We start from the raw sequence: 22,519 nt of genomic DNA on the forward strand, positions 1-22,519 counted from the left end.
AGAAAAGGAATGCAAGAGATCACCATTCAGCAAAGAAGGCTCTCAGGGGCAGCAGATCAGTCCCAGAGAAGCACAGAACTTTTCCCAAGCAGTCACCGATTAACCACTGAATCCCCTTATGCAGGGATTTGACACTCTTTGCTTCCCACCATGTTCAGTTAACCACATCCTGTTTTCACAGCTAATTCTGGACCTTAATTTAACTACCTCTCACAGAGCAGAAGCTGAAAGGTTACAAAGTCGTTATGTGGCACTATAGAGCCAGAGCTGCAATGCCAGCAAGGTGCCAGCTGAGTCTCCATAGCAGCCAGGTGATGGACATTGTGGTGCCCGCATAGTCACACTCAGGGTAGAGCAGCTACGCTGTCCCCATGACAGTGATGTGACAGGACTCACTGGAAATATTGTCCCCTTTTTTCATCTCTTGGTGTCTGTTGATTTTAAGCCTTTTGAGGCAGCAATTATACAGCACCCAGCACAATGGGGCCTCCATCCTCACTGGGGGCCTCTGGGCGCCACAATAATAGACAAGTATTTACTACCACCCAGTGGTCGAAAAGGGAGCTGTCCCACAAACATGCAAGATGTGTCTCATTTCTCACTGATGAGATATTCATTCCTGTGCGGACGGGGGTGGTCATTATCCCCATTTTACAGAAGGGGAAATGGAAGCACAGAGCAAGTTAAGTGATTTGCTCTATAATATGGGAGGAACCAAAGAGCTGCACCACGACTGAGCAGATCAGCCCTCACCTCTTAACTCTGCCACAGTCTTCCTGTGTGACCTTGGGCAAGTCACTTCATCTTGCTAGGCCTCCATTCCCCCATCTGTGAAATGGGAATAGGCAGTGTCTATCTAGAGTGCAAGCTCTTCTAGGCAGGGAAGTTTCTTACCATGTCTGTGCAGCACCTTCTACACTCCTGGTGTCTCTAGCCTGCAATACTTGACTATTAAACAATGTGACACTGCAATCTGAATTCACGAGTTTCTAGCTCCCAGTGCTGTGCTCATAGCATTAGAACACACCTCTTTCTTGATGGCATGGGTCAGAGTAGACAGGAGTACCTGACCAAACTGCAGTATGCTGGTCAGCATTTATGCACCTCCAGTTCCTATACTACATAGTCCTCACTGATCTTTCCTCACATGAAAGCCACTTCCCATCCCAGGCCCTCTGATTTGTCACTGCCCTTCTCTGGACCGTTCATATCTCTGCTCTGTCCTGTTTAGTGAAAGTGGTGGAAGGAAGTTTGGTTGTGGCAGATATGGCGTTGGCTCCAAACTACTGCACTGCAATTAAAATCAGATCATTCTAGGACACACAATCAACCCCACCGGCACCTGCCTCTCACAAGCCAATCCCCATCACTATTTGAGAGTAATTAAGATAGGATTTCAAAGACATTTAAAGAGGACTGGAATGTGGAATCAACCTTCAGTCACATGGGGCTGAAGTAGTAAAGAGGAGAGAAGGAATGTGCTTCCCAAAGCACCTCATTACCGATGGACATTTATTCATATTTAAACTTTGCTCTATTGCCAGGAATGTACAGTATGTCCCCCAGCCAGTGTGTCTTCAGGTGTTTTGACTGCAGTTACAGTTTAGTTTCTTGTTTAATCCTCTGACAGCTGCCAATGTACCACGTCTCCCTGGGGGGAAATGCATCACCTGAATGGACAGGCTCATCCTGACTTTTTTTTTTGGCCTATCAAAAGTCACCTTCAGTGGATTTAAACTGGTTTTCAAAAAAGCCTAAGGGGTTTAGGCACCCACATCACACGAAGCTGGACAGTGTTGCGATAACTGAGCCTACAAAGTCACTCTAGTTGTTAGTTCAACTGTAAGAAGTGAGGGAAAGGTCACAAGAACCTAAAAACAAGTGGTGATGGGGAAAGGTGAAGAAGAGAATAAGAGAGAGACAGACAAGCTGGATGAAAACTAACAAAACGGCCTCAAGGCTGGTGTTCCAATCATGCCTGGTAAACAAGAGAAGCGTGGAACTGCAAAATAAAAATAAATAAAAAAAACCCCACAAAATAGGGGTGTCAGAAATTAGGCCTAGCTAGTGTACAAAACAATGAGGGGATGGACTATTCAACCCAGCACTCCTTTTTGGGGTCCTCAGAAAGACTTGTGGGAGGGGAAGGCTGGCTACTATGACAGTGACTGAAAGAAGGAGAAGGAGTGAACTCCATCACCATGGCTGTCATCCCCTCCATCTCCGGTGACATTGAAGCTTCATCCTAACCCTGAGAGATGTGTTGACCAGGGATCGGGACCCAGATGACATCACCACCTCCATCTGAATCCTAAACACCACCTGGGATATAAGACACTCTCCCCCCACAACCTTTACCCTTCCCACCTTATTTCTCCTCTTTCCTAGCTCTCTCCTTTTGTCTAATAAGAGTCTGGCTTAGCCAGGGAAGATGTCATATTTTGCAACACTGCTGTAAGCCTGTGACTAGAAAGAGGCAGGTAAATGCAAGACCCTGAACAGCCTGATGCTGGTACAAGTTTCCCATCCCAGGTCTCAGAGTGGCCAATAAGCCTGCATTTTTCCAGCAGTGAGGTTGCAAGTGAGAATCACCACACACAGAACCTGGATTTTCTATCTTTGCTGGTCTTCTCTCCCTTCTTGTTTTGTCTTCTAGGAGCCGCAATTGAACTTTAACGGTGGCAACAAAGACAGCTCTAGCTCATCTCAACTAACTTCTTCTCTCTTCCCCCAGAAGCTCTGTTATCACCATTTAAAATACTGTCAAACAAGGGGGGGGGGGGAGAAGGGTTCTTTCTAAAATCTCCCTCTAGCTAAAGGGAAAGGGAGCAAGGAATGATGTTAAAAGCCTCAGTTAATATTTTGCATCTCAAATGCTTTAACTGTTTTCCCCTCTTCTGTATCTTTAATACAAGGAATTTTATAATGGAGTGTTTGCCATGGCACTAAGCCCACTGAGGTCTCTATACACCAAACCCCCAATCTTGTTTAAAGCTGTTTTCTGTTGGACTGTGATTGGGTAAGGTTTATGCCTTGGACTCTTTAGGCCCTTATTCCTGCTCACTTAACAGAACAGTAGCTAACTCCCTTAGAAGAACCCTTTGAGCATTGTATCAGCTCCTCTGGAGTATGAAGTTGTCTATCCACAGAACAGGTACAAGCCACAGCATGGCCATGCCAGCTTCCCCACAGATGAGCCATAAACTTGGCCTACTAGAACCTCCTCTATAGATACCAGGGCAGCTCAGAGTCCAAAGGCTGTTTGATTTTCAAGCTGTCCGCTGAGAATGCCAACAAATGTTCCAATCAGTGTAATTTATCATGTTAGTTTTCAGTGGACTGAGTTCCCCCTCTTTTTTCCACATAGGCCTAACCAAGGTTTGCATAGTAACAACTTTCAGTCACCATTATGCTGGGCTGTATTTGACCCAGGCGGAATGACCTATCGATGAAAGAATCCATAACCCACTTCCAGTCCCCGGAGTCATCCCGTCATCCTCATCCTAGCCTATTGATCTCACTGGCATGTAGCAGCAATGAGGGGGCAGGGAACCAGCAACGAAGAGGTTAAGACTAGATTTGAAGACTGGAGTAACTCTACAGTAAATGTGTCAAAGACCCAGCCCTCTTGATACATTTATCTGGGCTGCATGGAATAATCACCATGCTGCAGAACCTAAGCTTTCATTGGAAAGAGTAAGATGCCAGCCCTTGTGGTTACACAGAAAACGTTCCAAATATGATGCGTACATAATTGGTGCAGTCTTATCTGGTGTCTGTAGAGCTGTTGTCCCAAGCTGTCTGAGAACCATAGAGTCCCTGCCCCCCAACAGTCAGCTTGGGATGTTAACTCTGAAGTCCAGTGAAGACATGAAAGTCAACATGATTTCACGGCTGATCATGTTAGTGGATGAGAAGAGAGAAGCTGCGAAGCAAGGAACAGACCTAGGCATTTTGCCAGCCAGGGCAGAAATATTTTCAGTCCCCCACCCCCAAAGAAGCCAAGCAGAAAAGGTGGGGCAGGGAGCTGGAAGTTGGCACCCAGGGTATCTGCCCTGCTTGCAGGTTCCTAGAATCAGCCTTAAGTGAAACCCAGAAGGAGATGCAAAAGGACAAGAAGAGAAACAGGAAGAGATAGGTATTGTCCTAACAGGGAGCTGATTTTCAACAGCTGGTTCAAGTTTTCCAATTGAAAAAAAAAAAAAAATGGGGTTTCACCAAAACCAAGGACAGTTTGCAGGCAAGTGTCCTGTGAAAAATGTTCGTAACAGGAAATTCTCAAGCAAAACTATAATTTTTATTTAGCTTCATTATGAATTTAGGTTCTGTTCTCATTTTTGTTTTTTGAAAGCCAAAGAATTGTCAAAAATTTTGGCTATACATCTTCTTTCTCTTTCTGCAACTAAATGCAGTAGCATGAATGTTGAAGGTGGTTTTTCCCCCACTCTTTCCTGGTTTTCATTTTTCTACTCTTTTTTCAAAAGGTCTCCACTTCTCAAAAAGCTACAGAGCCACAAAAGGAAAAAGGAGACTGTGCTCCAACTTTTGAAATGTTAAGGAAGTTTTGAAGAACAGAAAAAAGTAGAAAAACCCCACAAAACTAGATATTCATTCTATGCACTAAGTATCAAAAATGAGTGGAATGGGGGAGATGAGGGAGAGGGAAAGTTTAAGTTTTTCTAAAAATAGCTCAATTTTTCTTTAACCCCGGCCAATTGTTCCCTTCCAAACCGTGCAAAATGGAAACACTCAGAAAAATGTCAAAAGTTGTTTCCATTTTTTGGACCAGCTCTACTATTTTCTCTCTGAACAATGCTGACTGGAACTGTAAGAGACTGAACAAATAGCGATCATCTCTTAAAGGTTAGTTAGTATGTAAAGCCATGGTTCTACTCTTGATCTCTGGGCAGAGCTGCCATAGATATCAGTGCGGGCTCGGATGGGGGATGAGGAGAACGTGTGGTCCTAAATGTATACCTGGATTCAGCCCTGTGCAGAAGGAGAGAGCACCCCTGTTCTACTGGCTGTACCAGCCAGTTCTGCTTACTGCAGATTACAAGAGTATTGCTGCTGGGCAGGATTTGCAGTCAGGATTGTGCTTTCACTCCCACAATGGGGGGGGGGGGGGGGAAAGAGAGGCAGCAAAACCCAATCTACCCTGAGTCTCCTTCTCTCAGCAGCGTGGCTGAAGCGCACGGCTTGTCGAAGATGAGACTAGGCAGTTTTGTTGAGAATTCAGGCCAGCTGCCAAAATTGCCTCTTTGGAGAGGACTTCTGTGCTCAGGCATAACAAACAGGCAGGCAAAGAAAGCAAGGGAGTACGAGCTAAAGCAGAACACGCACAAGAATGCAAACCGTTACACTGGCTTTATCTCTAAAGTACTTCATGGAAATCAAACGGTTAATCCTTACCACAATCACTGAGAGGGGTTTATCATGCCCATTACACAGAAGGAAAAAGCAAGGCAGAGAGGTTAGGACTTTGTCCACTCTCAGAGGAGTTCATGTTAGCACTGGCACTAGAATTTAAGAGGGTCTGGCTCATGCATGTTTGTTCAGCTGAAGAGACTACAAGATGGCAGGAGAATGGTTTCCTGGTTTGATCAAGGAGTCAAGAGGTCTACTAGCCTCTACGCCTGATTCCACCACCAATTTCCTGACAGCTTAATTTTGCTCATCTGTAAACTAGGTCCAATAACATCCACGCTCAGTCCGTTAGTGTTTGTAAAGTGCTTGGTGATCCTGGGGCGGGAGGCATGATAGAAAAGGCACAGTTAGAGATCCTAGCCCCAGTGAAGGGAGGTGGGCCATTGGACTTCAATGGGGCCAGGATTTCACGCTGTATTTCTGTGTATAGGGTACATGCAACCCAAAGAGAGACTCAAACCCTAGAGCGGAAACCTTAATTACACAAGAAATGGGAAATTCAGTGAGACGTCTCAAAGGAACTTGCTCCCTTTGTAATATTTTGCATTACTGTTAAACACGCACATTTCCCATAGAGATGTAGTTGAATTATGCCATAACAATGACCATCCTGACCGTTTAAATTCTAAGCCATGATATTACAGTAGCATTTATTTCTACCAGCTTTTTTTTTTTTTTTAAAAAGCCTATTTCAGAGGCCCACTAAAGAGAAAGGAAGATTCTCATCGATTTCAATGGGCTTTGGTTGTAAGGCCTGAGCCAAGAGAGAACACTTGAGGGATCACTCATTCAAATAGACGCAGTTAGGCCAGATCCTCAGCTGGTATAAATCAGTGTAGCTCCATTGACTTCAACGCCCACTTCCCCCTGCTGGGAACCTGGCCCACTTGTGTTTATAACCCTCTGTGCCACAAGTACTCCTATAAAAAAGTGACGGTGCATTTATTGGGGGGGGGGGGGGAACTCTGGTGCCTTTATTTTAATGGACACTCAAATTATTCTTTGGTCAAGAATTGCACCCTGGGCCAAGTCCTGCCTGGCATGGGGTGGGTATATAGGAATTCTCATGCATGCTCAGTCATGGGACAGGATCGCAGTCTAGTGCTACTGAGAGTCCTATTTGGCAGGGAAGAGCTTTTGCAGCAGCCTGCCAGGCTCCCAGCTGGTCAGCCTGTAGGCTACAGCCTGTCACACATTTTACCCAGCGGTGCCCCCTGCTCCTTTACAGAAGAGCTAGGAGTTGCATCTGCCACAACCAGCCCTGATGACTGTGTTAGCTATGCTGCTACATGTTCCTCCCCTCCCCCTTCACCATGGAAGGGCATGATGGTGCCCTTGGAATGCAGCACACCTTCCAGAGGGCACAACATCTGAGATATCGAGCTGGGAAAAAAGCGAGAGGCTACCAACCTACCATGCTGGTGGGGCTGCTTCCAATGCCATCTTAACCCATAAAATCATGAAGGGAGTAAGTATTCACTTCCTGCCCAGGCCCCACACCCAGCTTGGATCCCTCCCTCTCTGCGAGGACCTGCCACTCTTGTTTCCCTAATCTGCCAGAACCCCCTTGAAAGCCCCTCACCTGGCCACCACCCTCCCACGGAACCCTCCGCCATGGTCTACTGCCTACCTGCTCAGCCCAGCCCTACGCCTGCTCCTCCCCACCCCTGCAGAGGGGAGCTTTTACTCAGCATGGCTGCCACTGCAGTGAGTTTACCCACTGGTCACATTGGGGAGATGCAGGCCATGGGGGCTGGGGGGAGAAGGGGAAGAGATGGACACTCCAGGGACCAGGCAGGGTTTGCAGCAGCAGACCTGTGGGGCATGACAGATTCACTCCAAGCAGAACTGTTAGCCTGCCCTGCTGCTGGAATCAGCAGCCCCCCTGTGAGCCTCAAACCCCCAGGGTCAGACAAGACCTGGGAAAACACTTGGCTAAGGGCTCAGTGGCTCCTGAGCTGAGGTTGGCACCCCAGAGGGATGGGGGAGGGAGAGAGAGATTGTGTTACACCCCAGCAATCCCAGGGCAGGCTGGAGGCCACACCAGCCCTGCTGTATATTAGCCCTGACTCAGGAAAGCATCCGTGCTCAGCAGCACCGCACCCAAACGCATGCTTCAACACGAGCCTGTATGCTTTCCTCAATAGGGACTTTAGAGCAACCTCTTGGCTGCTCTGATTTACACCAGCAGGAAAGGCCCTACGGGTCTTTCTACTAGCTGAGGACTGTCTTGGGTACAGATGTCCCATTCCCCCACACACAACAGGGCAGCACAAAGAGGTTTTATCACAGGCCAGAGCCGAGCCCTGAGTGTGAAAGGTAGTCTTTATTTATCCTTCGTGCTTCTTTTTGACTACTGATGACCATGGATTAGAGCTCCATGCAGCAGTCTTCCCTGTGTGTCTGAGCTGTAGTGGCCCGGGGGGGGGGGGGGGGGGTGACGGGGATGGTGGGGGAGGAGAAAACACAAAACAAAACCAAGGCAGGCATACAATCAATGTAATACGAGTAAAGTTTGCCTGGACTGCGCGCCTCTCACTCACCTTGATTAGCTGAGCAGAATGTAGACATAAAACATAACTGCTTCTTTTTGGTGGGGAGGTGCTAAAAGTATCAGCCTTGATTTACTCTGATACTGTGGGACTCACAGTAGGTATAAATCTTCCCTGGCAAATGCAGTCATTTTCTTTAGTACAGATGTGTGGAAGGGGGGGTAGATTCAGTATTTCTCTCTAGTGCCAGCCCCAATAACTTTATCTTCATCCACTTCCAAAAACAGGAGCTGGAGCAGAAGGAATAAAAGGAGATAGCAGGTTTTGTTTTGTGTGAGGGTTTTTTTAAGGCCATAAGATTTTTATGTGTTTTTTTTTTTTTGAGGCTGGCTGTGTTCGTTTGTATTGATCTGAGGGCAATTCAGGAATCCGTACATGTGCCAAAGTGCACGTTCTGCTCTGCCTGCTACCAGTTGCATTACAGCTCAATTTCACCTGCTTGATTAGCTCAGGGGAAGAAAAAATAATAAAATAATAATAATTTCTGTATAAACTTCCAGGCAGGAGAGATGCCCGAAGGTGATACGAACGCTGTGCTTTGGAAGGAATAGAACGTTCTATCCAGGAAGTCTGGACAGATGCGAGGGAGGGGAGGATAAAAGGAAAGAGAAAGATTTAATAGGCAAGATTTGAAGCAGTGGACTGCTTCAATCACATCAGCACATCTCTGGAGGCCCCCCCCCCCCCCCTCCATATCAGTTTCTGCTGGATTTTGTCTCTCATTTAAGACTAGTACTGGGCTGATTTTCTGAGATGCCAGGCACCCAGAATTCCAACTGAAATCACCTCCCAAATGTTTTTAACTCTTCTGCCTGCCTTCCACATGTGACCGCACAAAAGTGCTGTTTAAGTCTGTAGACAAACTGAAATAATCCATCTTGGAGAGATGAAAAAACATTGCCTTTCTTCTCCCGTGGAGGTGCGCTTTGGAGTGTAACAACTGACCAATTCAACAGCCACGTAGTTCCCTATTTCGGCGCTCCTCCCTCCAGCAGAGGCATCCAGCGGTGGCAATATTTGGGAGTGGGATGGAACTTGAGTGCAAGGCTACCACATTCTTTCCCCCTCTGGATAGAGGAGAAAGGAGGACAAAGGAAACAAGAAGAAATTTACAGGCTGCAAGTGCTGCAACCCTTGTCTGTCCGTCCTTTGAACAACTATACATTGTCACCCTCTCCTGTAAAAAAAAATCTCACCTTGACTTAGCTGATATTCTGCTTGGGGTAGGGAGATCACCTGTGTCTCTCTGAAGCACTAGGAATTCTTCATGGCCATGTGGAAAGATTTAGGCTACGTCTACACTAGAGAGCTTGCAGCGACACCACTGTAAGATCTGTAGGGTAGCTGCTCTAAGCCAACAGGAGAAAGCTCTCCTGTCAACATGATTTAACCACCCCCAGCAAGTGGTGGTAGCTACGTTGACAAGAGAAGCTCTCCCGCCAACACAGCACTGTCCACACTGGTGTGTATGTTGGTGTAACTTTTGTCGCTCATGTGGGTGGTTTGTTCACACCTGAGTGACATAAGTTATACCGACATAAGTGGTAGTGTTGACATAGCCTTAGGGTGGGATTATCCAATGAACTCTCTGTAGGTCTAACTCCGCTCCCATTGAAAGTTCATAGTAAAATTCCCACTGGTGTACCTCTGCCCACAGCAGCCTTGCTATTGCTGGTCAACAGGAGCACAGTCAGGCCATTGCTGACCACTCTTCGGAAGTTCCACTCATAAATGATACTGGGTTTGAACAATGCCCATTTCCATGATGAAGCTTAAAGTTTGGTTCCGTCTCTATTAAGCCCCAGTAGCCTTGTGCTGTGCCCTTGTAGCATGTTCCCTTTGTTGTGGTTAAACATTTCTTTATACCCAGCCTAGCACTTTCCCCAGCCTGAATGTCTCATGTGCTGCAGGATCCACCAAACTCCTATCCCATGCAGCTCCTGTGCTGCTGCCAGGGCCGGCTCCAGGGTTTTTGCCGCCCCAAACAGCAAAAAGGGGGGAAAAAAAACCACACTACGATCGCAACCTGCAGTCTTCAGTGACAATTCGGCGGCTGGTCCTTCACTCCGAGAGGGACTGAGGGACCTGCTGCCGAAGAGCTGGCCGTGCCGCCCCTCTCTGTTGGCCGCCCCAAGCAGCTGCTTGCTGGGCTGGTGCCTGGAGCCGGCCCTGGCTGCTGCTTGGGAGAGAGATTGTGAAGATATGGGAAAGGACCAACATGGCATCTTGCAGGGATCAAGGCTAACTGTAGGGGAACCCTCATATTTTTAATGCAGAAAAGCATCCCATGAGGAGAGAGAACACAACTGGAAATTCACTTTGCACAGTACAACGCAGTGTCCCAGTTCTAGACAAGTTTGGCACACCTCACCATAATGCTAGGTTTGCCTGCGGTATGTTATTCCATAACCACAGGCTCTGGAATGCAACTCTAGAGACATCTATTTTGCTTTAATATTCTATATAGTTTGTTAGAAAGATGGATCAAAACATTAGTATGTGTTATTCAGCCACTAGATGTTTCTGTATGCTGTACAAGGTTTCAGATAGCGTGTGATCCCTGGTAAACAAAAGAGACAGAGATGGAACTCATGTTGTCTGGAAGCCTGTTTGTAGTTGCAGCCTTTTTGTAAACAAGAGGTGTTTATTAAGGTCAGTGGTTCCATATATTATGACTCTCACTACCAGAGGGCATTAAGATTACTTTAGCCAGAAGTCCAGAGACTAAAGCTGATCAAGATTTTTTGTCAGGGCGGGGGGGGGGGGGGGGGAGGGGAGGGGGAAGGGGAGAAGAGATAAGAAATGCTTCCCCACCCCCACCCCAGGGGAAAAATTTTCTTTGGAGAAAGTTTTAGAAACTGTTACAATTTTTTGAAAAATAAAACAAAGCAAAATGTTTTTCTGTTTGTTTTCCAGAAGCCACATTATTTGCGGTTTTCCTACTAGGAGATTTCACAAAAAAGTTTAACCCAAAATATTTTTTTCCTTTTGGAAAAAATACAGTCTGACACAGGATTAGGTTTCTTGAAACCTGTATTTAAATTAATTCTTCAAAGCAATTAATGGATTTACTTATAAATTCTCCAAAAAGTCATTTTCTCAGTGTTAGTGCTGCAGTTTCAGGGAGGACACCACTGTACTCTTGAGGTATAGGAGAATTTCTGACTCTGCTGAAGACACAACTCAGTTTACCTTTATAGAACCACAAACACTGCTTCCATAGCGACCCAGGATTTTTATTTGACAAGGCCATAAACGAAGTCTGCCTGCTATACGAGTTCACTCAAGCTGGTTCCTTGGCTGCCTGAGATCCAAATAAAATTGCATTCAATTCGACACCAAGTTCAGACAACTTGATTCCCTCCCCTTCCTATCCAAGACGGAGGCAGGGGGGAAAATTAACACAAGCACTTAAGATGTTATGAGACTGTGATATGCATTGCTAGCCTGCCCCTTGGCCCTGAAAGCCATAGATTATTTAACAGAAAGGAAGGCATAAATGAGCCAGAACAATAGCTAGAGGGAGGGAGGGGGATATTTTTTTAAATTTCTCACTCCATGCCCATTAGTTTTGTTTCTTATTTAGGATACTGCATTAATCATGCTAATATGTTACAGCCAGGCTTTACACTGTAGTCATTACTTTAATCAAACCCATCAGCATACCAAAGAACACGCTACCAGGTGGGAATAGCTGCTACCACTTGCTGTTAATTACTTTGCATTTTCCAGCAATCAGCAGCAGGGGCTTAGATTATAATAAATTCATGACTTATGGGCCCATAAAATCATTACCGTAGGAAAATATGTTTTATCAGGGATTCGTCGGGCTGCTGCTCAGAGAGAGATTTCTTGAAGGAAATGACACCCATGAAATTAAACCAATCCTTGCAGTCAGCAGAAATGCTAATGCAGACACAAACAGAAGGGAGGTTTCTGCAGTAGGGTAGGGAGGAGGAGAGGACGCTGGAGCAGAACTCAGACAACCTGGAAGAATAGGAAAAGCTGGCTGGGAGCCAACACATACATGTGCCAGGTGGAGGGGAGACAGGGAAGGGGAGGAGAGTGTTGACCAAGGAAAGGGAAGTGCAGGCGACATGAAGCAGCCACAGAAGGAGGGTTGGCGCGGGGGAAGGAGGAGGAGGAAGAAGATCCAGTTAGGGGCAGCAGCACCTGGGGAGGGGTCAAAGAAAGGAGTAAGGGATGGTGCATGAAGAACGAACCCAGTTACAGGCAGATATTTATGTCAACTAGGACTCAGGGAGCAGAGCATGGGCAACTGGTATAATAGGCCAGGGGAGGCTAAGCCTCCCCCAACCCAGACCATGGCCCCACCCATGCTCCCCCTAAGCCAGTGGGGGCTCAGCTCAGGCCAACCAGTGGCTGGGCTGGCTTGGCATGGGCTCCTCTGGCCGCAGGGAGTGGGGGGGCACTAGCCTCCCCTAGAGGGAGGGTTCCCCTGCCACTGATTGGAGCAGAGGGACATATGCGTGTCCCCCTCACCCACTGCCCCTTCCTCTCCTGCATGCCTCATCTCTCACCAGGGCTCCCTCTGCACCTGGCTGATCTAAAGCCTTAGCAAGTCCTGGAGGCAGGCAGGGTTGGGGCTTTGGAGGCATAGCTCAGCCGTCTCATGCTCCTGATATGGTGTGTGGAAAGGGGCAAGGAGCAGGCACGGGCAGACCTCTGCCTCTGGCTGGGGAGCCCTTTGCAACTGCAGATTCTGCAGCCAGTCATAGAATCACAGAATATCAGGGTTGGAAGGGACCTCAGGAGGTCATCTAGTCCAACCCCCTGCTCAAAGCAGGACCAATTCCCAACTAAATCATCCCAGCCAGGGCTTTGTCAAGCCTGACCTTAAAAATCTCTAAGGAAGGGTGTCATAAGGAGGAGGTAGAAAACATGTTCATCTTAGCCTCTAAGGATAGAGCCAGAAGCAATGGGTTTAAACTGCAAGGGAGGTCTAGGTTGGACATTAGGAAAAAGTTCCTAACTGTCAGGGTGGTTAAACACTGGAATAAATTGCCTAGGGAGGTTGTGGAATCTCCATCTCTGGAGATATTTAAGAGTAGGTTAGATAAATGTCTATCAGGGATGGTCTAGACAGTATTTGGTCCTGCCATGCGGGCAGGGGACTGGACTCGATGACCTCTCGAGGTCCCTTCCAGTCCTAGAATCTATGAAAGGAGATTCCACCACCTCCCTAGGTAACCCATGCCAGTGCTTCACCACCCTCCTAGTGAAAATTTTTTTCCTAATATCCAACCTAAACCTCCCCCACTGCAACTTGAGACCATGACTCCTTGTTCTGTCATCTGGTACCACTGAGAACAGTCTAGATCCATCCTCTTTGGAAACCCCTTTCAGATAGTTGAAAGCAGCTATCAAATTCCCTCCCCCCCCCCACATTCTTCTTTTCTACAGAAGAAACAATCCCAGTTCCCTCCGCCTCTCCTCATAAGTCATGTGCTCCAGCCCCCTAATCATTTTTGTTGCCCTCCGCTGGACTCTTTCCAATTTTTCCACATCCTTCTTGTAGTGTGGGGCCCAAAACAGGACACAGTACTCCAGATGAGGCCTCACCAATGTCGAATAGAGGGGAATGATCACGTCCTTTGATCTGCTGGCAATGCCCCTACTTATACAGCCCAAAATGCTGTTAGCCTTCTTGGCAACAAGGGCACACTGTTGACTCATATCCAGCTTCTCGTCCACTGTAACCCCTAGGTCCTTTTCTGCAGAACTGCAGTCCCTGATCTTCAGCCACTCTCCTCCAACGCCACTCAGCTGCACCTTTGAAGACAGGCTGCAGAATCCTCAGTCCCAGTTTGCAGGCTGTTCCATGATGCTTCCAAAGAAGCACTGCAAAAAGGGGATGGCTCAGCAGGACCTGGTTGCAAGTGGCTGAACAAGTCTGTCTCCTAATGAGACCAGATACATGTATTGGGAGGACTGTCACAATGCCCCTATACAGCTACCATCAGCATCCTTGGGAGTTGGTCCCACAGGTTAAGACCACTACAGCCATAAGCCAAGGTGGTCATTAGTTTTGGCCACTAAACTGGGTCTAGTTCTGCCTGTTCTACACCTGTTCTATGGCTAAGCAGAGAACTTCGGTCCCACCTGGCTGTCAAGCAGGCCCCCAGAACAAGATGAAACCAAGTCTCCAGCATGGAGATACAGAGCACTAAGCATTCAGCACACTTGAGATGCCTTTTCACCAAGATCTTTCCCTCCTCAAATCAAGCCGCTTTAGGCCAGGGAGGGCTTGGGGCCAGCCACTGACTTCCCAGCCTGGTGATGAGGGTACCAAAATGGAAGCAAAGTTATGGGGACTGGGTGGCTCAAGGAATAGGTAATGGGCGATGGTGCCAGTTACCTGCAGGTCATGTGTTCAAATCTAAACCAGGTAAGCAGTGACTAAGAGGTAAGCTCTGAAGGCTGTTCAGCACCCTACGGGGCAAGAGTTGGTGGCTCGATCCAGTTGAATGTGTACATCACAACTAGCTTCCCTTATTGCAATCCTCAGCATACAGGCATGGAGGTAAGAGCTTCCCTAAAGCCCACAAGTTGGTCCCTCCAGATCAAAGCTGAGACATGCTGACTGGTCCTGGTGCGGAAACTCATGCTGTATCTGTTCTACCTGGGAAAACTGACATCCTTGTTTTCACGGAGGCATGCAAAACACCCATGATTTGTGTCAAAGTTTGACAACCTTAACTTCTTGCACATTTGAAATCTAGGCCTAAAGTGAACTTTGTGCCAAAAACAGGGCCATCCTAATTCAGAACAGCAAAAAGGACTTTGATGGCTAAATCATGTAACATTTCACATTCTCTCTGCCAAGGGGCCATGGCATGTTCCAAAAATGATAACACTGGGCATGATCCTGTACTGAGTTACTCCTATTTTACACTAGTGCATTCCTTTGAAAGCAAGTTGTCACCCTGTCTGGAGTGGCTCATGACCGAGTGCCTAGCTCAGAGCATACTGTCACAAACAGGGCAGACACCCCAAACTACTGTATTCTATCATTAGATTTCATAAGGCCAGTAACAAATGAACTCCTGGATCACTATAACAGTTACCATGAAGTCACAGACAGTCCCCTTAGCCTCTCCCATCTATCTTGCCACCCAGACAAACTGGACTTAGTGATAAATGGTCATTTACTTAAAAAAAATAAAAAACAAAACCAAAAAAACGCACACCATAGAATATCAGGGTTGGAAGGGACCTCAGGAGGTCATCTAGTCCAAGCCCCTGCTCAAAGCAGGACCAATTCCCAACTAAATCATCCCAGCCAGGGCTTTGTCAAGCCGGACCTTAAAAACCTCCAAGGAAGGAGATTCCACCACCTCCCTAGGTAACCCATTCCAGTGTTTCACCACCCTCCTAGTGAAAAAGTTTTTCCTAATATCCAACCTAAACCTCCCCAACTGCAACTTGAGACCACTACTCCTTGTTCTGTCATCAGGTACCACTGAGAACAGTCTAGATCCAACCTCTTTGGAACCCCTTTTCAGGTAGTTGAAAGCAGCTATCAAATCCCCCCTCATCCTTCTCTTCTGCAGACTAAACAATCCCAGTTCCCTCAGCCTCTCCTCATAAGTCATGTGCTCCAGCCCCCTAATAATTTGTTGCCCTCCGCTGGACTCTTTCCAATTTTTCCACATCCTTCTTGTAGTGTGGGGCCCAAAACTGGACACAGTACTCCAGATGAGGCCTCACCATTGTCAAATAGAGGGGAACGAACACGTCCTTTGATCTGCTGGCAATGCCCCTACTTATACAGCCCAGAATGCCGTTAATCTTCTTGGCACAAGGGCACACTGTTGACTCGTATCCAGCTTCTCGTCCACTGTAACCCACAGGGTTTACACATTTAGTTTACTTCTAGTCCCAAGAGACCAGTCACTCATCCCAGATCAACTGGTACTCTTCAGCTTTTCTCAAATACAGCCACCAGGGGCTTTTCTTGCAGCCACAGCCTCCTGGGCAGTGATTGCAGGGCAAAGCAGCTGCCCCTCCCCCTCCCTGTTGCTCCTGGATGAGTCACCTTAGGGCTGGTCTACACTAAGGGGGGGGGGGGGGGGAAAGAGAAAAATCGATCTAAGATATGCAACTTCAGCTACGTGAATAGCGTCCTCACGGCACGGGATCGATGGCCGCAGCTCCCCCGACGACTCCACCAGCGCCGCTCGCGCCGGTGGAGTTCCGGAGTCGACCAGGAGTGCGTTCGGGGATCGATATATCACGTCTTAACGAGACGCGATATATCGATCCCTGATAAATCGATCGCTACCCAATCAGCGGGTAGTCTGGACGTACCCTTAGCGTTGGTTGCTGGGACTGCCAGCAGGGTTTCTGCCCTGCCCCTCCCCCATCTAGACACACCTGGGGCACAATACTGGAGGAGCAGGCAGCCTGTGAATTCCTCACCTTCCTGGAGGTGGTGGGGATCAGGCTTCAGCCCTCGGATGGCAGACTCTGGCCACAGGGCTTCAGGCTTTGGGCTCTGGTCCTGTCCCCTGGCCGCAAGGCCTTGGGCTATGGCCCTGGGACTTCAAGCTCCTTTGTGGGGCCCCATCCCTGGGGCTTCAGGATCTTGCTCCCCGCTGCCCCCCCCACCCCTCATTGCCCCTGGCTCCTGCTGCCTGCCATCCAACTCCCCATCCAGGGCTTAATTTGTCCCCAGGCTTGCCGGGGCAGAGCAAGCTTCACAGCAGACTTAGTAGCTAGCTGGGAGGCTGTGAAAAATATTAACAAACATACACATCACTTTTCACAGCAGCAGACTTACTAGCTAGCAATAAATAATTTTGATGTTCATATTTGTTTTTCCTAAAGTATTTTAGGAAAAAAAAAAACTGTCAGAGCAGCCACCAGCAAGAGTTGGTCCCCAAAAAATTTGTCATGAGAACCTGCTCTAGATCTTACACCAAAGTCAATGCCTGTAGCCAATCCTGCAATAAACTATCTAAAGGTTTATTAACTAGGAAAAAGGAATAAGTTATTTACAGGTTAAAGCAAGCAAACACACCATCAAGTTACCATCTAAATCCTAAGAATAACAGAGCTGCAGTGGGACTTTTACCCACTGAGAAGTGGGCTTTTTATCCATGAAAGCTTATGCCCAAATAAATCTGTTAGTCTTTAAGGTGCCACCAGACTCCTTGTTGTTTTTGTGGATACAGACTAACACGGCTACCCCTCCAATACTTGGAACTGCAGTAGTCAGTCAATTCAAAGTGTCTTTCAGGGCAGATGCAGGAGGCAGCCCCTGGGTTTTTTAGGTTAAAAGCCAATTCAGCCCCCGAAACCATACAGGGTGCGCCCCTGGCATTTCAGGGCATACATTTGGTTAAGAAGCATACACCACATCCATTGCCGTCACCGTCTTCCGCTTGGCGTGCTCGGTATAGGTCACCCCATCGCAGATCACGTTCTCCAGGAAAACCTTCAGCACCCCACGGGTCTCTTCGTAGATCAGCCCCGAGATGTGCTTCACCCCACCGTGGCGAGCCAAGCGGCGGATCGCCGGCTTCATAATACCCTGGATGTTGTCTTGCAAGACCTTACGGTGCCTCTTAGCACCTCCTTTACCCAGCCCCTTTCCGCCCTTGCCGAGACCAGACATTTTGCAAGCAGATAGCTGGTTTCAGTTTAGAATCTCTGGCCCTTCTGAGTTCACACAGACAAAAAGAGGCAGTTTCTTCTTGTCAGGAGTTTTATTCCGGGCACTCAGAGTTCAAGATAACAATGGGACAAGTTCACCTGCATGTCTCCTCTTCCTGGGTATGAGGGGAGCAATCAACAAAGTCTTTTGTCTTCTGATGTTCCATAATGGTTTGGCTGGTGTTCATGGGCCTTCTTTTGTTGGGCAGGAGAGAACGCCCTGGGGCAAACTAGTATTTCACACTTGTAATGCATCCCTCCTGACTGTGGGCATGTAGTTTCAGAACAGACAAATATTACTTTATAAACATGGGATATAGCAATTAAAAGTGAGATTAATACCTGCAGAAACAAGCATTTCATAGTGTTTGTCTTCACTAAGCCGCATTGATTTAAGGGGTTTGGTTAAGAAGCACTAAGTCGACGGGAGAGCGTCTCCCATCGACAGACTTAACGCAGTGTCTGCACTGTGCTATTAAGTTACATTGACTTAAGTTACGTAACTGACATAACTTAGATTGACTTAAAGTGTTAGTGTAGACAAGGCCTAGAGAGTCTAAACACATTCTTAAAGGAGTAAAACCTATTTTGAGCAAAACTAACCTACAGGTGACCTGTCTGGTCTGCAGCTACAAGGCTGTCAGTTCTTAGCTAATGCCTGCAGCCTGGGCAAGAGTGGCATCTGGGCTGCCAGCATCACACGAGAAATCCAGCAGTGTTCAACCGAAGTAAAGCAGTTGTGAATCAGGTCCAATTTTTTTTTTTTTTTTAAAGACTTAAAAAGGGACTAAATGAGGCAGAGTATTTTCTAAATCTTTTCTGCAGTAGTCCAAAATCCTACAATAGTTCCAGAGCATCATCCATCTGGCAGCTTCTGACAACACGTTTTTGTTTCTGTTTTTTAAGTGAATTTAATCTAATGCCCACTGTTTTATTTGGCAAGAGGTCACTAGCTCTTTTAAACTCTTGTGATTCCCGGCCTATGCAAATACTTAAGCTGGCAAAGGCCCTCAAAGCGTTAATCAGCCAGGGCCCTTCTTTTCTTCAATTTGTTTCTGGTTGAAGATATCCAGGAAGATCAGTCATTGCTGATTTGTTTGGTTGATTTGCCTCTTCCAATTACACTATGCAAGCATGGAACATTATTTAGTGTTATTTAAGCATGAAATTATAAAAGATCATTTCAAATATCAAGACTGTAAAAATAAATCTTTGCATCAAGGCACAGCAGGTCCAGATCCAGTAACTTGTTAATATCCGTGCAGCCAGGCAGATGGCATGAAAACATTGGCGAGCTCTGTAAATTAGGGATTTGTTGCTTTTCCTTTGAGGATCATATTAAGTCGTAGCCTGGCTCCAGGGTTGCAGTGCACAGAATCAAAAGGAACATGGGAGCAAAGTCAGCTGAATAGTAGCTGGGTACACTTGCCTTTCAAGTCTGAAGTCCTGCAGGTCATCAGCTAAGGTAAATGGTCCTAGCGCCAATGAAGTGATGAGAATTTCAGCCAGCTAAGTATCTGACCTCTGGATTTCAATCATGTATAGATCTCAAGACAAGTGAGCGGGACTGTTCTCAACCTCACCCCCGCCTCCATAACTAAAGCAGGCACATTGTCATTTAACACACTTGGGAGTTTCTGCATGAGAAGAGGGAGTGCCAAAGAACCTTGGTTGGACCGTCAGAGCAAGCCTTGGTCATTGTCTCTTTAAAATTGTTTTTCCCCATACTGTTCTGTTCAGCCACACTCTCCAGCATCTGTTCTGGCTTGCACAACGGCTCCCGACTGCAGGTGTGAAGTCACTTTAGTCCACTATAGATCAAACCAGCCCCACAAGCCTCCAAGGTGCTGAACTGGAAGCAATCCACAAACACAGAGTCTTTGTTTTAAGAGTTAAGGCTGAAAGCCGGTTTCAGTGGAGTCAGTTATCCCCCAACACTTCCTTTACAAGCATTCTTCACCTTAAAATCCCTAAACATGAGTGTGCCTGGAAAGAGAGTTAAGAGACCCAGCCAGTTCCTCCCTGCATGAAACTAGCACTGTACAATTGTGGCCCAGACTAGCCGCAGATAACAGGAAGAAGCAAGGGAGAGCGCAAACAACCTGAGAACTACATCCTGCCACTTTCAGGCACACACGGCCCTGGAGAGGGCGCTTCTCCAGCTCAGGGGTTTTCTTTAGCCTGATCCAAAGTAATTGCAAACCAAGCAAAGCAGAGCAAAAGAACAAGTGGTCCTCTCCTTTAAGCTCAGCAGCCAGTTTCCCAGATCGAACTTTATTCCTAGCCTGGAGTGAATCCACTTCTGCACCAGGCCCCTTGCCCAGCCTTCTGTTTATATCCCTGCTTTAATGAGCCCTCTGTTAACTAAACCTCTTCCCTGCCTACATAAATGCAGGATCTCTATTATAAAGCTGTTGTCTGTGATTTATCTTTTTAATTCCCACATAAAACCCTAAAGGGCCAGTAAAACAGAACACGTTTGGAACTTGTAGACCAAGTTGGTTTGGAGACGCAATGAGTTTCCCAATTTATTTTGGCTAGCAGAAAGTCAGAAATAGGGAAATGTTTTCTCATCATCCCTTTGAAACCTCCCTCTCCCCTCACAAAAAGCTTCACCAAATGATTCCCCTGGGATGAGACATTGCATGAAAACCCTCCAGGGACTGATTTCTTTGGTGGAGGTGCTGGGAGAGGGTTGAAGAACCAGGGTCTCGATCCTGCAAGGTGGCTCCTACATGCAGTCAGATCCCTGTATCTATGCAGAGCTCTGTGCCTGTGTGAAGCCCCATTGATGGCAACAACCATGTGTCTGAGATTGCAGGATCAGGGCCCCAGCTTAAGTGATGGAGCCATTTCTGGCACTGACCAACACTGCCAATAGAAAGAGGGAGGGACTTGTCATGTCTGTACCTAAAAACAAAGGATAAAGGGTCAAGATACAGGCCCTGACCCTACAGTCCTTCAATAACAATTCCTAGCTCTTTTAGCCAGAGATCTCACAGCTCTTTACAAGGATATCAGTATCATTATCCCCATTTTACACATGGGAAAACTGAGGCACAGTTAGGCAAAGCAATTCACGTATGGTCACCCAGCAAACTTCTAGCAGAACCAGGAACAGAACCCAGGCCTTCAAGTCCCAGGCCAGCATGCTATTGAGTAGGCCACCCTGCCTCCTACATTAAGGCAGTGGGGATCTGCACAGGCACAAGGATCTGCCTGCACTGACTCTGTTACAGGACTGTGGCCACAGACATTTCAAGGCAGAGTTGGAGGCTGGCTGGAGCAGCAATGACAGAGGCCGTGCACCAAGACATGTCTGTTTAAGTTTGCTTTTAGGTCACAATGAATCTAATGTTAGCAACCAATACCAAGTTGTTTAGCCAGACTGCAAATCCACAGCAGACTTGAATGCACTTGCCCTCATCTGCAACATCAGTGGGTACCATCAGGACTGGGATGCATTGGCTGAGCTGTATGTGGGACTGAACAGCAGGGACCACTGTAGTTACAAGTCCCGCACAACTTAGTATTGGTTGCTAACCTTAAATTCATAAGTAACCTTATGCTGACAGGTATGGCAGCCTGGAGATTTCCCTGTTATCACCCTACACTGCTATAAATATCCTTTTCTTCAAGGAAAGTATGTCTCGCCTAACCTATGGGAACCAGCATGACAGGCTAGTAAAAGAGGTTTAAATGTCAGCTAAAAACAATCTTCATTTTCTTTTTACATTTGCAAGGCTCTGTGAGCCATTCACCTGTTGGAAATTCAACCCTTTTGCAAAATATTTGCTGAAATACAGCAATGCAGGAATCAGAGGGGATGAGATTGGCTCTGTCCCATTCCCACCGCTCCCTTTCTTAAGCAGGTTTTTGCAGACACAGAGACTTATGTCCTGGTATCTTGAAGCCTCAGTGCAAAGGAGGAAAAAACCCAAAAGGCTCCTAACTTCAGTAATACAGAAGTGCCTCATTTGAAGTCTTGACTGTTTCAATTAGCGAACAAAGAACGCTTCACTCAATCCACAATCACACGAAATCCTTCCCCCACAGAGCTCCAGCCTGCAGGTAATTCAGAGCCCAGTTCACCAAGAGATACCAGCTGCCTGATCCACCATGCCAAGGGCCTTCCCCTGAGCTGTTTCTGAGTTCAGCAATTAATGGCCTAATACAAACCCCCAGTCAGTCACTGATTCCCATGAGCCTTGAACCAGGCTGTCAAGCAGCTTGTAAGAATTCTCACCAAATGGCTATCCCAAGGACATGAGCTCTCAGAATATCACAGGGAAACCAGGACCTCCAAGAATCACCTGTCCCTCCTCCCCCCGCTTCAGAAAACAGTGCCAACAAGACAATAGCATGGTACTGGGGCACCGGAATCGGGGGTGGGGGAGAACAGGGGGCCATGCCCTCCCACATTTTACTGGTTGTAAGGGCGAGTGATGAGGGCAGAGAGGAGCTAGCAGGGGTGGGGTGTCACAGGCCAGTACCTTACCCATTGGCAACAATACAAAGCCATTGACTTAGGAGGCGTGATTCAGAGTCCACTGAAGAGTAAAGTATTAGCAGCATTCTGTACGCCAAAGGCGTAACATATTTAACCTGAGGACCAGTCCCAGCCCTCCTCCCGGAACAAACAGGTCCTGCCCCAAAGTGGGACTATTGAGGTTCTACCTGTACTCTGTGGGGCCAGTTCTTTGGGGGCACCCAGTGCGGCACCCCACTGCTGGTGGTGGGAGGCAGAGCAAGGCACAGCACAGATCCAGCTAACATGCGCCCCACCAAGAGGATTGGTGGATTAGCCTCTCTGGGTTCCTCTACTGGCCATTGGGGAAGTGGCACCATCAGGATAGTACAGG

The 22,519-nt window shown here is 47.3% G+C and overlaps 1 protein-coding gene across 1 annotated transcript; it reads right to left on the reverse strand.

The window, feature by feature from the left end:
* Positions 1 to 17,324: 17,324 nt before the first annotated feature.
* On the reverse strand, positions 17,325 to 18,148 carry LOC128841424 (histone H4 type VIII-like). The gene has a single exon (XM_054036415.1). It carries the CDS (start codon positions 17,617 to 17,619, stop codon positions 17,344 to 17,346), a length of 276 nt encoding a protein of 91 aa, XP_053892390.1. The 5' UTR covers positions 17,620 to 18,148; the 3' UTR covers positions 17,325 to 17,343.
* Between the last annotated feature and the right edge of the window lie 4,371 nt (positions 18,149 to 22,519).

This window comes from Malaclemys terrapin, chromosome 8, assembly GCF_027887155.1.
Source record: "Malaclemys terrapin pileata isolate rMalTer1 chromosome 8, rMalTer1.hap1, whole genome shotgun sequence".
In the NCBI taxonomy this organism is placed as follows: Eukaryota; Metazoa; Chordata; order Testudines; family Emydidae; genus Malaclemys; species Malaclemys terrapin.